This window comes from Cottoperca gobio, chromosome 13 (assembly GCF_900634415.1).
Source record: "Cottoperca gobio chromosome 13, fCotGob3.1, whole genome shotgun sequence".
NCBI lineage: Eukaryota > Metazoa > Chordata > Actinopteri > Perciformes > Bovichtidae > Cottoperca > Cottoperca gobio.
This window is the reverse complement of record NC_041367.1, coordinates 13,114,669-13,134,723: the sequence shown is the minus strand read 5'-3', so window position 1 is coordinate 13,134,723 and position 20,055 is coordinate 13,114,669. Positions and strand designations below refer to the sequence as shown.

At 40.3% G+C, this 20,055-nt stretch overlaps 1 protein-coding gene across 1 annotated transcript; it reads right to left on the bottom strand.

The window, feature by feature from the left end:
* Positions 1-7,152: 7,152 nt before the first annotated feature.
* On the bottom strand, positions 7,153-12,764 carry LOC115017854 (rho guanine nucleotide exchange factor 26-like). The gene is given in 6 exon segments (XM_029446566.1): positions 7,153-7,265; positions 9,273-9,415; positions 9,576-9,600; positions 9,602-9,628; positions 10,318-11,944; positions 12,451-12,764. Coding segments are annotated over 5 exon segments (1,830 nt in total). The 5' UTR covers positions 11,854-11,944; positions 12,451-12,764; the 3' UTR covers positions 7,153-7,166.
* Positions 12,765-20,055: the final 7,291 nt, after the last annotated feature.

Here is a 20,055-nt window from a genome sequence, read left to right as displayed (position 1 = left end):
GTGCTGCCTCAAGGCCCAAAGTTGCATATTTTATCTTTAGTGCGATCTTTCCTTCAGGATGTGATGTTCTTTCACAGCAGTCAGCAGCCTTCTCAACTGCTGTCTCAAACTTTAGCTCAACTTAAACGATCTGATGATTTGTCTTTCGGTACCAAGCCTTAAACAACATTCTGCAGTTCTGTCTAGTATGTCGGGGATCATGGGTGGCAAAAGGATCTTTTTAATGACAATTTAAAAAAAGGTTTGTCCTGTCAGGGATTAAGACCTCAAATTCTGACTGAGTCACTTCAGCAAGTTAGATCAAGTATTATGATTCACAGCACACAGCTGTTTAATTACGGAGAGATTTGGGAGGGTTTTGATGTGATCCCTTGAAATCCAGAATCATGACACACTTGATCACATATATAAATATATATATATATATATATATATATATATATATATATATATATATATACACACATATACACATATATATATATATATACACACATATACACATATATATATATATATATATATATATATATATATATATATATATATACACATACGTATATATACACATATACTCTTTTTTTTCCTTTGGGGTAGGCAGTTTCTTCTCGGCCCTGGAAAATTGTTGTTTTGTAATTTTTCTGATTTTGGGTTCAACATTTTTCTCCATCTGAAAATATGTTGTATGTAACAGTTGATTTTCCAAAAGCCTGTGGATTGTTATGCAAATGTGTCTGTTTGGTTTATAAGGACTGCATCATGAATAAGGGATGATGTAAATCTCTTTAAAGTCTAAGTGCATGTGATAAACTTCCTTTAAATGCAAAATGCAGACTTCATGATTGCTGTTGCTGTTGTTTATGGTAATTTAGAGGCGTACATGGAAATTGTGCAGTATGAACGCTTTCAAAAAGCCTTTATGAATTTCAAAAGTAAACGTTTTTTCATTTGAAATCAATGTACATTTACATTTATATCATTTCATCATTGCATGTTTATGTATGTGCAACGTGTATCATGAATTCATCCTAAGTTTTCTTTAACTAATATAGAATTATGCATTTGTAAGGTTGATAATTAAGAGCTCGGACATTAGTTTGTCTGATGTGTGCATTAATAAGGACTACTCATTCCTCTGGTTTTTAAAAAATGTTAGAATAAATGAGTATCACATAGTTCAGCATCAGATTAAGTCTCTTCTGTGCATTCACAAAGCTGCCACTTGTTGAAAGTTAGCTAGCCGAGTAAAGCTATGCAAACAATGTGTGCTTCAGTACAACGTGTGTATTAGTCAGCATGACTATCAATTGCTTAAGCTCCCGAGTTCTTTAAGAATACAACCATTTACGTAAGGATTAAGATATATTTGCATGTGGCTTTCAGCTTGCCAGACAAACCATGAAGCAAACAAAAGTAGTCTATGTCTGACCCAGCCTGCCTGAAACTAATCCTGCCTCTTTTGCAATACAATGTGCTAAAATAAATTATCCCACCGTTCACATTATTGAAACTAAATTTCTAAATTAAAGTAATCCAACCAGGAACGATAATTAGGCTTAGTTCTAGATGAGAAGATTGATACCACTGCCACGCCTGTTTGTTCAATATGTCCGGCAGTGGCTCAGTCAGTAGGGGCTTGTACTGTGAGTTGTAGGGTTGCTGGTTCAAGTCACAGAACAGACCTAAAAGAAAATGTAGTGTGACTGCTACTTGGAGAGTTCCCAGTTCACCTCCTGCCCTGCCAGTGGACCCCTTGAGCAAGGCACTGGACATTTCCCTGAGCACTGTTCTATGAGCTTCCCACTGCTCCTAGTACTAGACTCCTGGTACTAGGATAGGTTAAAAGCAGAGAACACATTTCACTGTGTGTGCTGTGTGCTCTGCATGTGTGACCATTAAAAGAGGGTTTCATCTCTCCAGATCTTAAATTTTAAAACTACATTAGCTGAGCACAAAGACTGGAAACAGTTACTGTCTTCAAAGAAAAAAACCCTACCAGAACCTCTAAAGCTTACTTATTATCTAATTGTCTGGAGTATTTCTGAAAATAATAACTTTAAGTATAATACCATTAAAAAGCAAACCCTCTAAAAGGATATGATATAAGTAGGACAACCTTTTGACTTTGGCAAAGCATCACACAACTCATGGCTTCAGCATTGCCTGTCACTTGTTGCATAGGGATCAAACACCACCAAACTGCACATCTCAATGCAATGCCAAGATCAATACAGGAAAGAGGATGGATCTTGAAACACACAGCCAACTGACAAAAGTATCTCCCCCGAGTCCATCACTCATGTCACTGTGAGTTGGGATCAAAAGATAAGGATGAAGAAAAATAGATTTGTTTTTCTTTCTTTGTAATTTTTGGGACTTACTGACGGGGCCAATCGCAATAAAGAAAGCATATTTAAAACAAGGTTTATCCCTTTCTCTAATCTCCAATTTCATTAAATGTCACATCACATCATCGTGTCTTAAAGACACCGGTTCTGTTATTGCATAATTTATGAAATATGCACTTTCATTCAATTTAGCAGCACCAAAATATTATACATGTAATTCAATATAACACCATAATCTGTTTTCAATTATTTTCATTGGCTCAGTGATTTAAGACTTTCCCTTATTTATGATTGTTTCACTCGTTGCATGACTGCTTTTCAGCCTCTTTCTACCCTTTCATTTTTTTAATCCTCCTGTTTTCTCATTATCATGTGTGCACTATTTATGTGCTCATTTAATCGTAATGAAGTCCTGGGATAGGGACCCTTCATGGGGTGCTTCCTGCAAAAGGGCACAGATCATGTGTGTGTGATTGGATTACTGACTACCCGGTGCTAATGTTGAACCACAGCAGTGGCGCACCCTCTCTCTTTGACTCTCTCTCTCTCGCCCCATGTGTGAGCACGTTTGGATTTATTTGAGAATGGATTTTGTGCCACCTGATGTTTGTTTGAGACATCGCGTCAATTTGAGCCAAACCACTCAGCATGATACAGAATCCGAATTTTGTGTTTCTTCCCTCTACATTGCCATTTTATCCTCGACTGCCTCGCCTTCATTTCACTGACAGTGTTTTCAGTTAGAATCCTGCTTCCAACGTATCATTATGAAGCATATATTCGGGGTTTATTACTTAACTGTGAATGAAGTTTAAAATGAATCGTGTTGATACTTTAAGAGAGTGATTCTCAAGTAGCAACAATAGATTTGTTTGTCACTCTGTGTGTGGTATAAAAACATAAAATACTTTTTTTTTTTTACAGGCATTGCTTTAAATTGTTGCAGTGGAAATAACCCCCATTGTTAGGAAACATATTTGACAAAAGAACATAGAGCAAGTTATGTCACTCAAACCAGTACACTATTATTAGAACGTTTAACGACTTTACTGAAGCTGTAAATGATTTACAGAGTTGTTGAGGTACTTATGGATTATAGTATTATAGGTTTTGTTTGCAATACAGGTGTTGATTCTAATACTGGTCCTGCTAAAGGCGACTAAAAGTTATGTTTTTTTAAATAAACATAATCTTTTTACAACGTTAAAATAAGCTACATTTTCGATGAACTGCAACTGTGTTGTGGAGTTTTGTTCCCAATGGCAATGACAAAGCAATCTTAATTTGCTACAGCACTTATCCACAACCCTGACTGGCTTCTGCTCCCTAGTATTGGCGGCTAAAGCCCACAGATATCTTAGAGCCATCTGCCATATCGAACTTAGGTGAGCTCCAGGTTTTCCACTAGGCCTGCCATCAAGCCAAACATTAGCCATCTACACAATACCAATTCTGTCATTGACTCAGTACCATGTTGTCAGTCAAAGTAATCCCCGTGGCTAGTCTTACTGTAAATAAACTTCTGTCATGTACCCAGTACAGTGTTGGCTAACAAATAGCCCACAGGGCAGATTTTTACCTTGGTGGAGGTCTAAACTCTTTCCTGTTATTCCTAAGCATCCTTGCTGGCAAAACATATTAAATTCAGGATCTTTCATTCAATATATTTGTGTTGGCCAAGAATAACTTCATTAATATTCATATTACTTTTCTTGGCCACAAACATCTGTTCTGCTATCTTTATTTGACATTTCTTAGAGAAATACAGTATTTATGGTGTGTTAAAATCACGCAGGTCATACGAGCAAACCATTTATCTCAAACGTCTTATTGCAGTCGGTAGTGTTTGACATAAGTTCTGTTTCAGTTATTATTATCACAGGGAAAACACAGACATTCAGTCTCTGACTGTTAGCAGCATGCCTGACAAACATCTCACATCTGAACACTATTCTGACGTCGCAGCTACCTCACGGACATTATTCGATGTTCTTGGTGATGCCAAATTTCATAACTACCATAAGCGTGCGTGTCTCTGTGTTGTATGTGTTGGAATTTCTCTGTACAATGAGATTTAGACCTGAAGTCATGCGAGTAGCACTTTGTGTAATATAGAACAGCAGCCGTGTGTTCACACGCACGCATGTGCTCTAGCACAGATGGATGTACGCATCATAGAGCTTAGCTTGGAGATGACTACCACATACTGTTTCACATTTCCTGACCTATCCTCAAAGCTTTTTCTCCAAATACTATAATTCTCTGGCTACAGAGCTCTTCCTCACTTCCCCTCAAAGCCCCCTAGTTCATGTGTATCTCACTTTATTTTTCTTCTTTCACCTGACTTATATCCTTTATTTCATCTCAGTATTCAGCGTTTTTTGCTCAGTATAGATGAAAATCTTTTTTCTTTCACCCTCTTTCCCAAACCTGTTGTACTTCTCCCCTTCCTCTTCCTGACACAAACTAGTTAGTAATTAAAACGCTCACGGTCAATTGAGCAATTTATTGCACAGTATGTCACACCTGACTAGGGGGAGGTGGAAAAAGAAGCTCACGCCGGCGCGTGCACACACATACACACTAAGCTGTGGTCTCTACTAGAGTACGGATCCTCATTATGAATCATTTATGTCCTTTTACAGCAGCAGACAACAATCCAAGGCATTTACAAGCAACCACAAATCTACACAGCTATTCACACACATACACACTCACGCAGCCCTTTTTTTTTTATTGCTGTCATGCAGCCTAGAGCGTTGCAGTGTCCAGGTGTTTCCAGGCCCCTGCAGCTGTTGACAGGAAAAAGGATCCGTTTATCAGCAGGCAGTGGTATCCAAGCAGGTGACAGCTGGTCCCGAGATCAGAGGTTGCATGTTTGATGTCACCTCCACAGTGGAGGTCAGAACTCTCACACTGCCGAGGCATAAGTCATTAAGATTTTTTTTTATTCTGACAGCTAGTATTTCTTAGTTGCTACTGCAAGTGTTCAGGAAAACAGAATGCACACATAGCTTGGTTTGGAATATCAAGTGTCAATCTTAAATACACATCGTTCTCTTTTATTTCTCGCTAAAACACACACAGACCCCAATACACAAAGTAAACCTTAACATGTGTGTGTATACAGTACAGATGGAAACATTCCAACTCTGACTGGTAAGCCAGACACCATGAAGGAATGAGCACAATACTGACTGGTTGGTGGGGATTTAAGCTGTTGAATGATTAAGACGAGTTCTTTGGCTGATTCATTCCTTTCTGCTGTAAACGCAGCATTAAGAGCTCTTAAGTCAACCATTCTAAAACCTCAACCTTTGTACTTTGGCCAATATTTCATCATTAGTTGCAGGAGTGTATTTTTTCAATGTCAGCTTTCAGACAGTCAGCAAATATCAGCATGAGATATCTGATAAATCTGCTCAGTCGCAATAAAAATTTAACAAAGTGTGAAATGACGGCATACAGTTACACAAAGACATGCTATGTACGTACATTCACATACAGTAACACAATGTCTATAATGAGCCCTTGTTGAGCAATGTTTGTTTTCCTTTAATCCCCCTGTGTGTGATTTTTATGGATGTTAAGCCATGGAGAAGAGAGGAGAAGAGAGCAGAACAGATGGGCTATAAGTTGTTAGCAATGCAACAGAAAGTTAACATGCATCATTTATCTGACACAGTTGCCTTCATATCATATAATTCTATATTGACATGCCCTGCTTGTTAGAGATATAACTATACATCTCTGAATCATACAGAATCTCATGTTCAAGCAAATTGTGAAGGAATAAGAGCCAGAACACACTTTTATAATTACACTACACAGAGTGAATGAAGATGCACATTTACCACTACGAGCACTCTTCCAAAGAAAAAGTATAAAAATGAATATTGACTCCATTACAAGATATCTCTTAACCCTAATGAATGTCATATTGATCTGTAAAAAGGTATTTATGAAGAAGTCAAATTAAAGTGAGGACAGTGAGAGCTTTCAGTACACAAAGAGAAATCTAAGGTTTAAGGTTTTAAGAAAAGATTTGCCACTTTGTTGGCTGAACCCTTGTGATGGGTTCACTATGTTTTCAAAGAAGAATGTGTGTTATGAACAATTGTTACGAAACTTTTGGTTTGACTAAATACATCTGGCCATTTTCACCAACATTCATGTTTATCTTTTTGAAAAATAATCTGCTAGTCATCACAAGGGCAGATAGCAACAATAACAAAATTGTGTCACAAGATACGAGACTGTGTGTTCTTTCTTCAACAATGGACCAATTAAGTACCCGAGGCCACGAGACAGGCTGCACTTTAAACCCTGGTGTTCAAAGAGGGGACTACTCGTGTTTGGGGTTTTTTCCACAAAAGGTCAGTTTATTACATCGTTTAGTGACTCTGCGTGCTTCAGTTACCTGACTACGTCCTGACTCACTCCCTCACGCACTGCTTTGACATGTGCTCTGTCATCAACGTGCTTAACATACCTGTGCGCTACAATCATGTTTGGAATGCTATTGAACAATTCCATGCCGATCTAAGTACTTGCACCCACATGTCAATCAATTTAATATTTCTACTCATAGGCGTTGTTCATTCTTAATATGACAGGTATGCATTGATCTGTCCTTGTCTTCCTCTTTACAAAGTAATTGCTTTAAATATGTAATAGTCTATTATGCATGTGTCCTGCTGTGCTCATTTAATGGCTTTTTTATTGGTCTGGAGTTTACAGAGACCAAATGGACTGCCATACTCCCCCCCCCAGGGCTTGGTAACTCTTAACTGCATGCAGCCCAAAATTGGATTTTTCTCACTCTGAACCAAACGTAAAAGTGTTAAATAAGATGGCTACCTCTTGTCTTTTGCGTTCCTCCTGATTCATCCGGTCAGAAAGACCACTTTTCTTGACCTAGATCGAAGAGAAAATCAGAAGAGAAAAAGATTAATCAAAAGAAAGAGAAAACATTTCAAATACAAAGTCACACTTGTTTGACTACTCGGGGGATTTTTTTTTCAGGTCATTGTAGCACGGGTGTGTACATGTGTGTGTATTTGTGTGTCACTGTTGTCCTCACACACAAAGAAAAGGAAGCACTTTGCATACTACACTGAACAGAGAGCCAATGAAGTTGTTGGAGGAAAAGTGAAACGAAAGATTTTCACTGAATAAAGAGGCACAGACAGAGTGTAGAAATAGGAAATTAAATTTTCAAAAAATAATCCAATCACTTGGCCGAAACCATATGGCTAAAAGGAATGTGTTTGTGCGTTAGTATGTGTCTGGCAAGATTTAGTCCAGAGATATTTGAATAAGATTGATGGAAAGCAATCTTTTGGAATGAACTGGGTGTGGAGGACTAGTACATTAATCAGCCCAGTGGCTTTGACAATCTTAAGGGAAGGTTGAATAAAAAGCATGCCTCCATCTCCTGTTCCACCAAATATAACCAATATAACCTGGGGCACATTCAAACTATACTTTACCAGATTACGCATGCAGACACAAATCCTGAGAGGCTATCTTTCCTTACTTTCACTAGCTTCTCATCCTGTTTAGGTGCAAGGAGGAGACTTCCTTTGCTTTAGTATCTGCCCTGCAGCCCTCAGCAAACACTGAGAACAAACATCTCGTGCCAAACCTTTATCACGGTATCAGCAACATCAGGCATCAATATAAGACGGTAAGGTTTCAGTGAGCTAGCAACCATGCGCACTGTCATGCCAACTGAACTTTACCCAGCTTTGCAGTTTCACTGGGTGTGACTAACACAATTAATTAGGTGTCATTATTCAATAGCTAAGTATTTTTAAAGCTTGAATCTCGACCTTCTGAAACTAGGTATCAAGTGCCAGGGGACAGCAAGAGAAGGGAGGAGCTGAACGAGAGGAGACTTATTAAAAAGGCACGACTCACACGATGACAGTTTGGATATGTTGTTCTTGGTTTCACTGGAATTAAACCTTTCTCCTGTCACAACACAATGTAGGTATAATGCCAGAATTTCCCACAACATGTGTAAGTTAAATAAGAATGCTGCAGCGTTACATTATGCACTGTCTGGCCAAACGCATCCACGGTAACAGATCCACAGCTGTAAAGCAGCTGTGATGGAAGAAGAGAGTCCTGATCAGCATGGTAATGTCGGACACAGCCCAATTCACCTCTGTGCCTTGATGATATACACAAGAATAAAAAAGGACCAAAGAGATTTTCTGAATGTTCTCTACATTCCATCCATTTTCCCATGGAGTCGAGTCTGAGTGCAGATCATTCTGCCATTCATTCAGCAATTTCAGAACTAATTCTAATTGCCTACATCTATGCCTTGGCCTGTATTTGTTCCCGCACTTTGCCTCCTCAGCAAGTAAACAAACTGATGGGAATACCTAAGTAGAAAACTGAATTAGCTCATTGCCCTACTCTGTATTCCTTTATCCCATTTCAAATCCCTAACTATATTATGTAATGCAAAGCCACCGCACTTCTCTGTAGAGGCAACATTTTAAGCATATTTGCAGTCTGACGAGTGAGTAAAGTTTGCCAACACACTGGCATTAGGCCCAGCAGTGCTTGCAACATTTCCTGTGGGTCTGGCTGACTGTCTGCCTCCCTGCACACCAGAGTCCTCGAAGAAATGCTCCTGCACTCCCTGATAAACAGAGTGAGGGGCAGACGAAGGCAGAAACAGTTGGAGGATGGGTATGGACTGTTGACAAACTGGATGTGGCAGCATTCTTCAAAGCGCTAGCATTCCAAGACCCCACAACCACAGCACTGAGTGCATGCTGTATGTTTGTCTGTTTACTGGATGTAGAGAAGGCGTAAGAAGTATATAGGAAGAATGGAAGCCTCCACGTGTGTGTGTGTGTGTGTGTGTGTGTGTGTGCATGTGCGTCTGCGTGTGTGATGTCTGACCACACTGAGCTGGCTCCAGGAGGTGCGTATAGGTCTGTACTGCACCACGATGCCGTTATCTGGTTTGGGCTGTCTGGAATCGGCATCCTCATCCGAATCATTATGTAAAGCCTTCTCCTTATAGTTCTGGTACAGCTCTTCCTCTGAAACACATTTTTTTGACAGAAAGATCAGGTTGAAGTCTTAGAAGAAATATATTTTTTTGGTTGAGAGACAGAAAGGTAAAAAACACTAAACAGACACTAAATGAGTAAAATAAAGGAAAAATGTGTGGTGTAAACAAAACAGAAGGGAGTTTCTCACCCTCACTGTCAAACGTCCGTTGACTAGGTCAATACTTTCTTCTTGTCTGGACTCTGAAATAAAAAAAGCAACACAATTTTTCATGACTTGGACAAACTGAGGGACCAGGCAGGCACACACATAAACTTTAAATGAAAAAGACTTCTGTATCTCTGTCACCTGTCAATGACATGCCTCTGCCCCTTCTGGTGACCTCCTTCATTGACCCCTGTCTAATTAGAGAGCTATTGTGTATATACTGTAAGTGTTTGTGTGTGGGCATGTCCTCACATTACGTCATGTCTCCCAACAACCACATTAATTGTTTCCTTGTATGGCCTTGTCTGACCTTCTGCTGCTGATATTGCTGCTGCTAAGTTTGTTCACAATACACCTGTGTTGTCATTTTTCAAACTGAACTTTTAACCCCCAACACTAAAAAGTCTATAGTCTTTGTGCACAATAAAATATAAACCCATCAGATGAATTATGTTTAAATGGATCAAAAAATCTCAAACGATTACAGCAAATGCCCAAGTTCACAGGGTATTGACAGGGCTGTATGTGTGCATTGATAGTTCAGCATCAGGTTATATGTTATTCACATATTTTATACGAGAAACATATACAAATTAGCAAACTTCAGACCTTAACCACATTACTGTCAAAAGTATTTTAGTTTTTAATCGTCTTTTTTGCATATTGCAGTAGATTTCAACCCTTTTTTCCTCAAGAGCACCAGTGTTTGTTTGAGTGCACTCACCTTGTTTTTCCCAGTGCTTGTAGGCTTTTCCGTCCCATGGCTAGCAATCCTGGGGCTGGGCGTCCCAGGGCTGGCAAGTTTGGGTGTCCCATGGCTGGCAAGTTTGGGTGTCCCATGGCTGGCAAGTTTGGGTGTCCCAGGGCTGGCAAGTTTGGGTGTCCCAGGGCTGGCAAGTTTGGGTGTCCCAGGGCTGGCAAGTTTGGGTGTCCCAGGGCTCGCAGGCTTGGCAGTTCCAGGACTATTGAGGCTTACAGTGCCAGGACTTGCTGGGCTGACTGGTGAAGCTGGATTATCCTCATCTAGCCATTTAATGACAAGCTGGGACAATCGATGGGACCTAGGATCTACCGATGGGCCCTCCAAGTCCACTCCGCTCACAACGGCCTTCCTATAAGACGTACTCCTCAGGCCTCTTCTTAGTGTCCCATCGCTCTCACTTTCCCCATCAGCCCCTTCACCGTTGACACCTCCTGTAGAAAAGTAGCTTCCCGTTTCCACCATGCTGAGGGCTTTCAACGCTCGCTTGGAGTGATCCAACCCAAGCAGCCCGGCCAAACCTTGGACTTGCAGCTCAGAGGGAGGCACCTTGCTCTGCCGAATATCGGATGCTAAACCCATGGGAATTAGCTGCTGGGTGCCCATCTTCAGGGCAGCAGGGCTGTGAGTGCTGAGGACCACGGAGGGAGAGGGAGATGGAGAGATAGTTGGGGAAAGTGAGGGAGAGGGTGAGGTGGAGGAGATGGAAGAAGAGCAAGAGGCAAGCCTGGTGTCCTGTGAGGAGGCAAGCGAGAATGAGGACGGTCTAAGGAGCGCTTGTCCTCTGTCTGCTGGCGATGGGGAGCGTGGGGTTGGGGGGTCTGAGGAGGTAAGAGAAGAGAGGGAGGGGATGCTTGAGGTGGAGCTGTGGGAGGGGGTAGCAGTACGCCGGGCTGGAGGAGAGGGGCTGGATGCAGATGAAAAGGAGGACAGTTCATGGTGGTTATAGTTGTTGTTAGGAGTGTGTGGAGACAGGACAGGAGAGGAGTTAAGAGGAACCGCCTCAGGTGAAGGTGAACTCATCCCAAATGCTATCTGGTCATTCCGTGAGCTCCCATGGGGGTCCTGGAGACACTTTTCCTGCCATACTGTCACTCCATTACTGGCTTTCCCCCTGTCACAGTCTACATTACACACTCTATTGTCCAGTGAGGCGGATCTGCTATCCTCAGATCTAAATCTTGACAATGAAAAGAGTCCATTGGAGAAGTGCCCGATGCTAATGCTTCGGACTACTCGGGATTTCCTGGAGGGTTTGTGCAGAACGTGCTTCAACACAGTGTTCTTGACCACCAGTTTCTCAGGAGGTTGGCTCAAGGTGAAGGAACCCTTGTTGTCCTCCACAGGGAAGTCCGTTGTCATGACCCCATTTATGTGGTAACTGAGGGGTCGCTGTTTGGGTTTGCTTGAGTCCTGTATTTTATTACAATTGTCCGTGCGGCGTCTCCACAATGGGGTGATGTTTTTATTGGACAAATCCACATCATTGCCGATATCCATGGTGCTAGATTGGCTCTGTCCTCGCTATCTGTGTCCAAACCTACAGGTCACAGTGCAAACACTGCAGCACTGTAGAAGACTGATCTCTCACCTAAGAGTAAACAAAAAAAGAGGAGATTAGTGCAGTGTCCAAATTCCCAAAGTTGAATCATTAACAGGGATTCAGAATTGAAACTGGGAAACTTCAGAGACATGTGAGAGAAAAAGTTGTTGAATTGTGCTAAACAGAAGCCAAGCCAGTGAAGACAGCTGGTAATCCTTTTGTACATGTTCACCGTGGTGAAATGACCTTATTACAAGCACAAAGCTGACAGGATATTGTTAGATGTGAGCAATTACTGTAATATTCCAAAAGGGAAAGAATTGTCCACGGCAACAGTGAGTTTAGAGACCAAGTATTGTTTCCATCTCCTTTATCACTTAAAATCCAAACGTATTTGCTCTTCTGTTTGTGTAGGCCTATAGGTACGTAAAAACATCAAAACATAAACAGGAAAGCTACATGTATGTAATACACGAGAGAGGGATTCTGATTCAGCTGGAGAAGAAAATAGTTTTTCAGTAGATTTATTTTCCCAAATGTTGGGTTCAACTTACCTCTAATCAGTCGATCTGCTGCAGAATGCGGTCATTGTACCTGCGTTGTCGTAAAACAAACCTTCTTTTGCCGAATAACAAATCACCGTGCTTTATCCAGCATGTTATCGAAACCGAGTGAATTGGGTGAAACAAAAGCTGGAGCCGCAGAAGTTCTATGAAGTATGTGATCGACTGGAGACTCGTGTTCGCGTCAGTGAGCGCGTCTGAAGCGCTGCTGAGTGAGCTGCAGAGTTTCTATGGGCGGGAGGCGGGAGGGTAGCTGAAGAGAAGTGAGAGGGACACAGAAGCACTCCCAACACTCCCAAATGCACAGGAACTAACCTCGGGTAAGCTAACTTCAGGCCGTGGTTGTGGATCATCTACTTATTAAACACATTTAGTGTTTAATAAAGCTGCACAATATGAAAACAAACAATAATAATCGTATTGGTAGTTAATATTATCATATAATGGCAGCTCTCCCATGAGGTCTTTACACTGTTCAGGTACGTTTAGAACATTTTAAAACATTCTTATAAGTTTTGAACACACTTGCGCAAATGCTGCATTAATAGGATATTGGGATACAACATTTACCAGTTGCTGTTGTGCGCCACCGTGTGTTTTGTGGCGTTATTGCAACAGGCCTACAGTAAAATAAATATTAGGATGAAAAAATATAATCACACGAATTTACTGATTTCACAATTTGTTTCCCAAAGAAGCCAACTTGTGAGTTCTGGTAGACATCAGGAGTGAAGGCAGAGGCAGAAAAAGCCCTCAAATTCAGATTTATGGTGGGTTTAATCATGTCTTTATAATAACCTCACCCTGCCTGGTACTGTAACCTTACCCTGCCTGGTACTTTAAGCTCTACTCATATAGTATCCATACAATATCAATTTTGTCTGGGGTTTTTTGCAGTGACATTTGCAGATGATTCTAAAAAAGTAAATAACCTAAATGATCTAGAATAATTTATAGTTTTTCATTCCTGTTGTAATAAAAATCCCTGTTGTGCAACTTGAGGCTGTGGTTAATTCATGCATCACTAAAAACATTTATTGCGAAATACTGTGACAAGTATGTTCTCATTAAATCCACACAGAGCCTTATTATAACCCTCTAATTTCGAAAACATATGACTATTAAAGATAACACTCACACGGAAACTCCAGAGTAGATGCCAACTTTTACTGGTCCTCACTGTAAATAACTGATCAGCTGACATACTGGATGTTGTGTGGATGGTGCCATACCGTGTGGCTCTTGTGCGCCAGTATTTCCCCTATTTGACCGCTAGGGGGAACAATTGTCACGTTTACTGCTCATATGAAAGCACAGAGGGAGAAGTCGAACAATATTCAAAGTGGGTTATATGTTTAATTTAAGTGCAAATTGTTTATACACTGGTCACAGGTTTTTCTGTCTTTTTTTTTGGCTGTCCAATGACAGTCCAATAAATACATCTATTTCCATAACCATCTGTGAATCATCTGACTTGCAACTTGCCATTAAATATATCACTTAATTGTTACATTGGTCCTATAGTCATTATTTGACTCTTTCAAGTGATTTGTAAAAGCTTGAAGAACTGGTGAAAACACTACATTTAGGGAAACTGATTTTAGTTGTTGGAACATTTCACAACAGAAACTACAACACATTAAAAATAAATTGTACATATAGGTCGATTAAAAAAAACATGATTAAAAACAACTCAGATCTTGATTGTAAAGATTGAACATTTTTTAGGAAAACATCAGGCAGGCTGTGTTGAAGTGATATAATGTGTCAAGGCAGTCAACCACATACAGACACACTTATAGAGAGCAAGAAATATATCACAAAAATCTTTACACAGCCTGTTCTTGTGGCCAGATGACAGCATTGTGTCGAGGGAGGGAGATGTAGAGGGGAGGGAAATATGAAATGAGAATAAATCACAGGTCAGGAACAGATTATTTCATGTGTGTCATCATTGCTTTATTCGGTGAATTAAACAACAACAACAATACGTATATAAGTCATTATTATAAACATGACCTTCTTCCTTCTTGAGGTTTATTACTTGTATATGCAACATTACCTAATTACTCCCACATAAATCCACAACAATATTAATATCATCACCATAAACATCACCCTTGCTGCATTCATAAAGAAAATTCTAATTAACCTCATTATCATAATTATAATCATTAATTACCACAACAATATCTTTATGTTAGCATTCGTCATACAGTCCATGTGGTGTGACAAGCCTCATTATGTTCTATAGAGGAAGTGCAGCAGTATATCCTGTTGCATTGTTTAAAACAGCTATATGTTTCCTCATGTTGTTTATGGGGAAACAAATAGATGTTTCCTCTGCCATCAGACAAGACACTCACCTCTGACTGGAAGGCCCGAATGCAATCCCCCTGAGCCAGTGAACATCCTCCCTGATGAAGAGTTCGTGAGCGAGACGGTGAATCTCCACGCTGTTCTGTAACTGACCCTGACTCTTGCTCAGGGAGCAAAAAAACAAACTTGCTCTTCGAGGATCAGTGGAGTAGAACAATGAAAAAAGCCAGACAGGGAGAAATGGCTGAAAATCTATGGAGCAATCATTGGTATCTTCTCCAATGAACCATTAAAAACAAGGACAACTTTGAAGTCCAAGCTACAGAGCAGGCATGCTGAGTTCTTACAGCCTGAGCTTACACCTCCAGCTTCTCCAGATAGCTGTCTTTAGTCTTCCACACATCAAAGACTGATAAGGCAAGAGCATTAGCTTTGTCTGTCTGTGTGGGCATTAGCTTGTCTGAACAAAGTCTGCTTCAAAACAATATAGTTTTAAGTTAAATAGAACTAAGGTGAAAGTAGTGAAAGAAGCAGGATAACCTGACAAGTAAAACAAAACGTAGAACAGAAAGTACCCTAAAACAAAAAGCCATTCATTTTTGAAATTATGATTGCTTTGAAAATGAAGTGGAGGACTGTGGAGGAGTTTGCAGCCCATCAACAAGAAATAAAAAGTCAATTTCTGACAAACGCATTGTACTGAAGTATGAAGTCTTCTTGAAACAGGTAAGTAACTGAGGTGGTGTTGTTTGTAGAGCATGGTGGTGACATGTATTGACATATGGACGTTAATGGCATTACTTTCTCCAGAGTCGTGGATTAGACTTTTGGTTTAATGTTTGTTGGAGGGATGAGCTGCTCTGAAAGAGGAAGTGTAACCTCAGTGGTCAGGGCAGATGAACCAGTTTTTCTGGTGGAGTTATTTTTCTGGGTAAAAAGTATAGAGAGGAAAAAGGAACCATTGTGAAGCCTTTCCATCACTCCCACAAACTCAAAAAATGTATTTTGGTCATACAAAGGTATCTAGTTTGCATATATAACTGGTCTAGCTTATCTTCAAATGAGTCATCTCAGCTATCTACTGCAGGTACAAAGAGCTGTCCTGCTGACCCTCTATGAATAGATTGTGAATGAAAATGCGGTCCAATGTTCCCTACAGGTTGGACTCCTCTCTGACGGCAGCTCTGTTTTTGATAACACTCACTAAATTCCTAAAGAGAATAAAAAGAAAAGATGTGAATTGTTAGCCATGTATTTCTTAAGCACTGCAAACATAAGTAAAAGCAGAAGATTCTGATCCAGATCTAGTAAATACTCATAAAAACTTACACTAAAAATGCTTTAATATGGCTAAATGTAGTTTATAGTGCAGTATTAAAAGAATATCCACCAATTGCCAATGACTAGCCTATATTATTTTGTATTTAAGCTGCTTAACCTGCCGGGTTCTCTGCTGTTGTGTGCATTGGCAATGAATGGTGTCAGACTCCATTGGAAAGATATCTCTGAAGCCTTGTGCTACAAGGGTTAAGTTTTTCACATTTTATTTTAGATACATGATCGATTGATACTTTACTTGATTTCAAAGAAAGTGAATTTGCTTCAGGGTTTTTCTTGTACAGAGTGCTCTGATTTCAGATACATATTTAAAGCAACTGTAATGTGCACAGGTGCATTTGGCTCAAACTACAGATTAAATAAACAAACACAACACACAAAAACACCAACTTCTAGTGGAGTCCACCGAGGTTTAACTGTTTCTGATATTCCTGCTTCTGTCCCAGTACAAAGAAGATTAATGTAATTAAACTTTCAGTGCTCAGAACATTGAAAAGAACAACCTTTATTTAACGGTAAGACCAGTAACAAGGTCCTCTGGACAATCTACAGAACACACCGTCAACCTTTTTATAGGGACTATTATTTTGGTTAAAAGAAAATGATCCCAGAAAGTTTTTCCCACAACTAGGCCTGTGTTGTATCCAGAGTACACTGTTTCTGAAAAGACAGGTTGGTGTTGAATTTTTGCAAGCGCCACATATCAAATTCCATTGATCTCCATTGTATTGAGTTGGTGGTAGAAATCTCAGAGTTTGACATCTCAAAGACTTTTCTCAGCATCAAGCTGTTCCAATATGTGCTCATCTGATAGACCAAACTGAATCTGTGTTTAATAGAGTTAGATTGAAAATGTGGGATGTGAGAGCTGAGAGCAAAACACACACCACACTAGCAGAAGATGGGAACGACGTTGAAGTCCGAGCTGTGTATATGAATAGCTTGGATGACTGCGGTGTGTGTTTTCCTGCTGGGTGTGCAAAGCAGTGTAGCATATAATTCAGATAATACAGTCACATACAATGGGGATAACAACAGTGTGTGTAGTCTTGGGAGTCAGGAATGCAGGGGTCAGATGATTCCTCACCTGGTATGGCAACAAAAAAAAAATCAGTGGAAGCAGGAGAGACATTAAAACAGTTTGATTGGAGAGAAACACATTATATATATATATACATATTCTAGGAAGATAAATTCATCGTTTAACTTTTTAATGATGAGCCTCTGTTGAGCAGCGCCCCCACTCTCTGTCCGCTGTGCATCATGACTCACCTGCTCGAGTCCTACCTAGCCAGATACTAACATTAAAGCCATAAAACAGAGAGATAATATGAGCACAACAGTCCTGGGCTTTCTCAGTCTTCTGGCATTTAAAGAAAGCCCTCCACACACTGACCTATTCACAGCATACCTATCTTTCTCCTCTCTCCTCTTTTTCCTCTGACTCACAGCCCGTTGTACTTCTCCTACTCAAGAGTACTGTTTGTGCGCTGTCCTTGCCTCCCCTCCCTTCATCCTTCACTGCCACCCACAAGTCTCCTCATCCATCCTCCCTGAGAACAATACAGAGGAGAGCGAACAACTGTAATTACCATAGTTATAAGTTACAGAGAGAAAAAAGGGTGTAACAAGCAGGACGCTGGAGAAGAAGCATGGCTAATATATGTACAGATCACGTTATGAATGCATAAGCCATATGTTACAAAACTAGGACAACAGCTTATTATTGTATGTGAGTTCACCTCAGTGTCCAGGGAGAACAACTCTGTGCCCCTTCATGCATACAGCATGCCCACCCACAGTACAGGAATACTGCAGCGGGCCCGTCTATGTACACAAGTGCATATGGACCCAACACAGGGGGCAACTGCCACACATACACATATTTGAACCCGGGATAATCACCATGGTTACTGGCCAATTAGCTTGTGCTGATTGGCCAGCTTTATTGCAATGTCCCGAGATTGACTCCCCCCTGTGTGTTCTCATTGGCTGTTTGCCCGGGATGATGATGTCATCATGTGTGGCATGTTGCAGTATGTGGCATTGAGACATGCACTACTGGGCATGGATGCAGAAAACAGAATTAGATCAGAGCTGGAGGTGATGGCTGTGTTTGTATAATTGATGTACAGTTATAATGTTTAGCTTCCTGACAGTAGGAGGAGATCCAAAGCTGTGTGATTCTCACAGACCTGTTATTGTAGCTTTTTGATTGGATCAGATTTCTTGATAGAATAAATACTCTAGCACTCAGCTAACTGGCGTAAGGACAATTATAACCAGGAGAGAGCATATTTAGAGAGGGAGAAAAGGATAGCAAAGCAGTAGAGGGAGAAACACATGCAGTTGTTTGAATTTACACATTATGATGTTTCATAGGTGTAATTTTTCGGTTTTGATTGAGCCATACACCTAAAGCCCAAATATTCCTGTTACATCATATTGTTGTACATTGTCACCAATTATAATCCATGCCATGACATATATGCATTTGGTACACACAATGATCTACGCTGTGGCTTCACTGGTCTTATAGTGTATTTAAATGCAAAAATAAATAAATAGGGTTGTGCTTTTAAATGGGCAAACATGACATGGAATTATTCGCAGGAGAAACTAACTCATATTTCTGAACAATGAAAATATCATTTTGAATGTATTTCTCTAATAAAGCACAGTTGTTGCCATTTTATCCTTACTTAACTTGGAATAAGGAGCTTAAGTGTGTGTGTGTGTGTGTGTGTGTGTGTGTGTGTGTGTGTGTGTGTGTGTGTGTGTGTGTGTGTGTCCCATTCACTTTCCACTGCAGTTTCTTCACACTGCTGGAGTGACTGAGGGTGATATAAGTGAATATTATTTTATTGATTCAGTGTGAAAATGGATTAACTGATGAATGAACTCTGCAATATTCCCTCAGTAGTTTCAACTACAGCTAATGATTCATTATAGCATTTTAGGTAAATAGCTGTAACAGCTGAGGCTTATTAGCAATATATTGGCTGTATTTAGTTATAATTGCTTACCTTTGGGATTTCCCCCAAGACACAAGTCCCAAGGTTCGCACCTCTCCGTCTCTCCGCTCACAAACACACATACACACACATAATGCATCTACTTGCCATTTTCCCTGCAGCTCCAGTCTGAGTCATCTGGTGGCAGAATGTCTCATGTACGAACAGGCAAAGCAAAAAGGACAGATGTGGAGATGGAAGGACGGAGAATGTGCTAATCACATCAGAAACATTTCATTTGTGGAAATGAAAGTGTGAAAAGAGACGGAGGAGGCAGGAATATAGATATATTGTAAAGTGATTGTGTGTGGACAAGAGGTTGTCAAACAGCGACTGCAATTTATCCTCAGAGGATACGAAAAATAAATTATTTGTTTAGTTTTCGCACATATTACACACACACACACACACACACACACACACACACACACACACACACACACACACACACACACACACACACACACACACACACACACACACGCTCAAAACCAGCTGACAGGTTAATCAGTGAAGAAAGTCATGAAACTAATTTTCTCCAATAAGCGATATCTTTGTATTGAAGATAAACAAGGAAAGAGTTACACATCGTGCATAAACACACACACACACACACACACACACACACACACACACACACACACACACACACACACACACACACACACACACACACATACAATAGATGGCCACATCTCTGTCCCTCTGCAATTAAAGTCTTAGTCATACTGCGCCAAAGGCTATTTCAGTCCTCTTCCAGCCCAGTTTCCTCAGCCGTCTTCATAGCATGTTTTTCCCTCTTCCATATTTCTTATTTCCCCTCTCTTCCTGTTTCTTCTGCCTAGTGACAAGGTTGTGAGTCAAAGTCTATTAATGCTGATCATTATTGATGCATGCTACAAGGCCAATCTGAACTCCCAACACT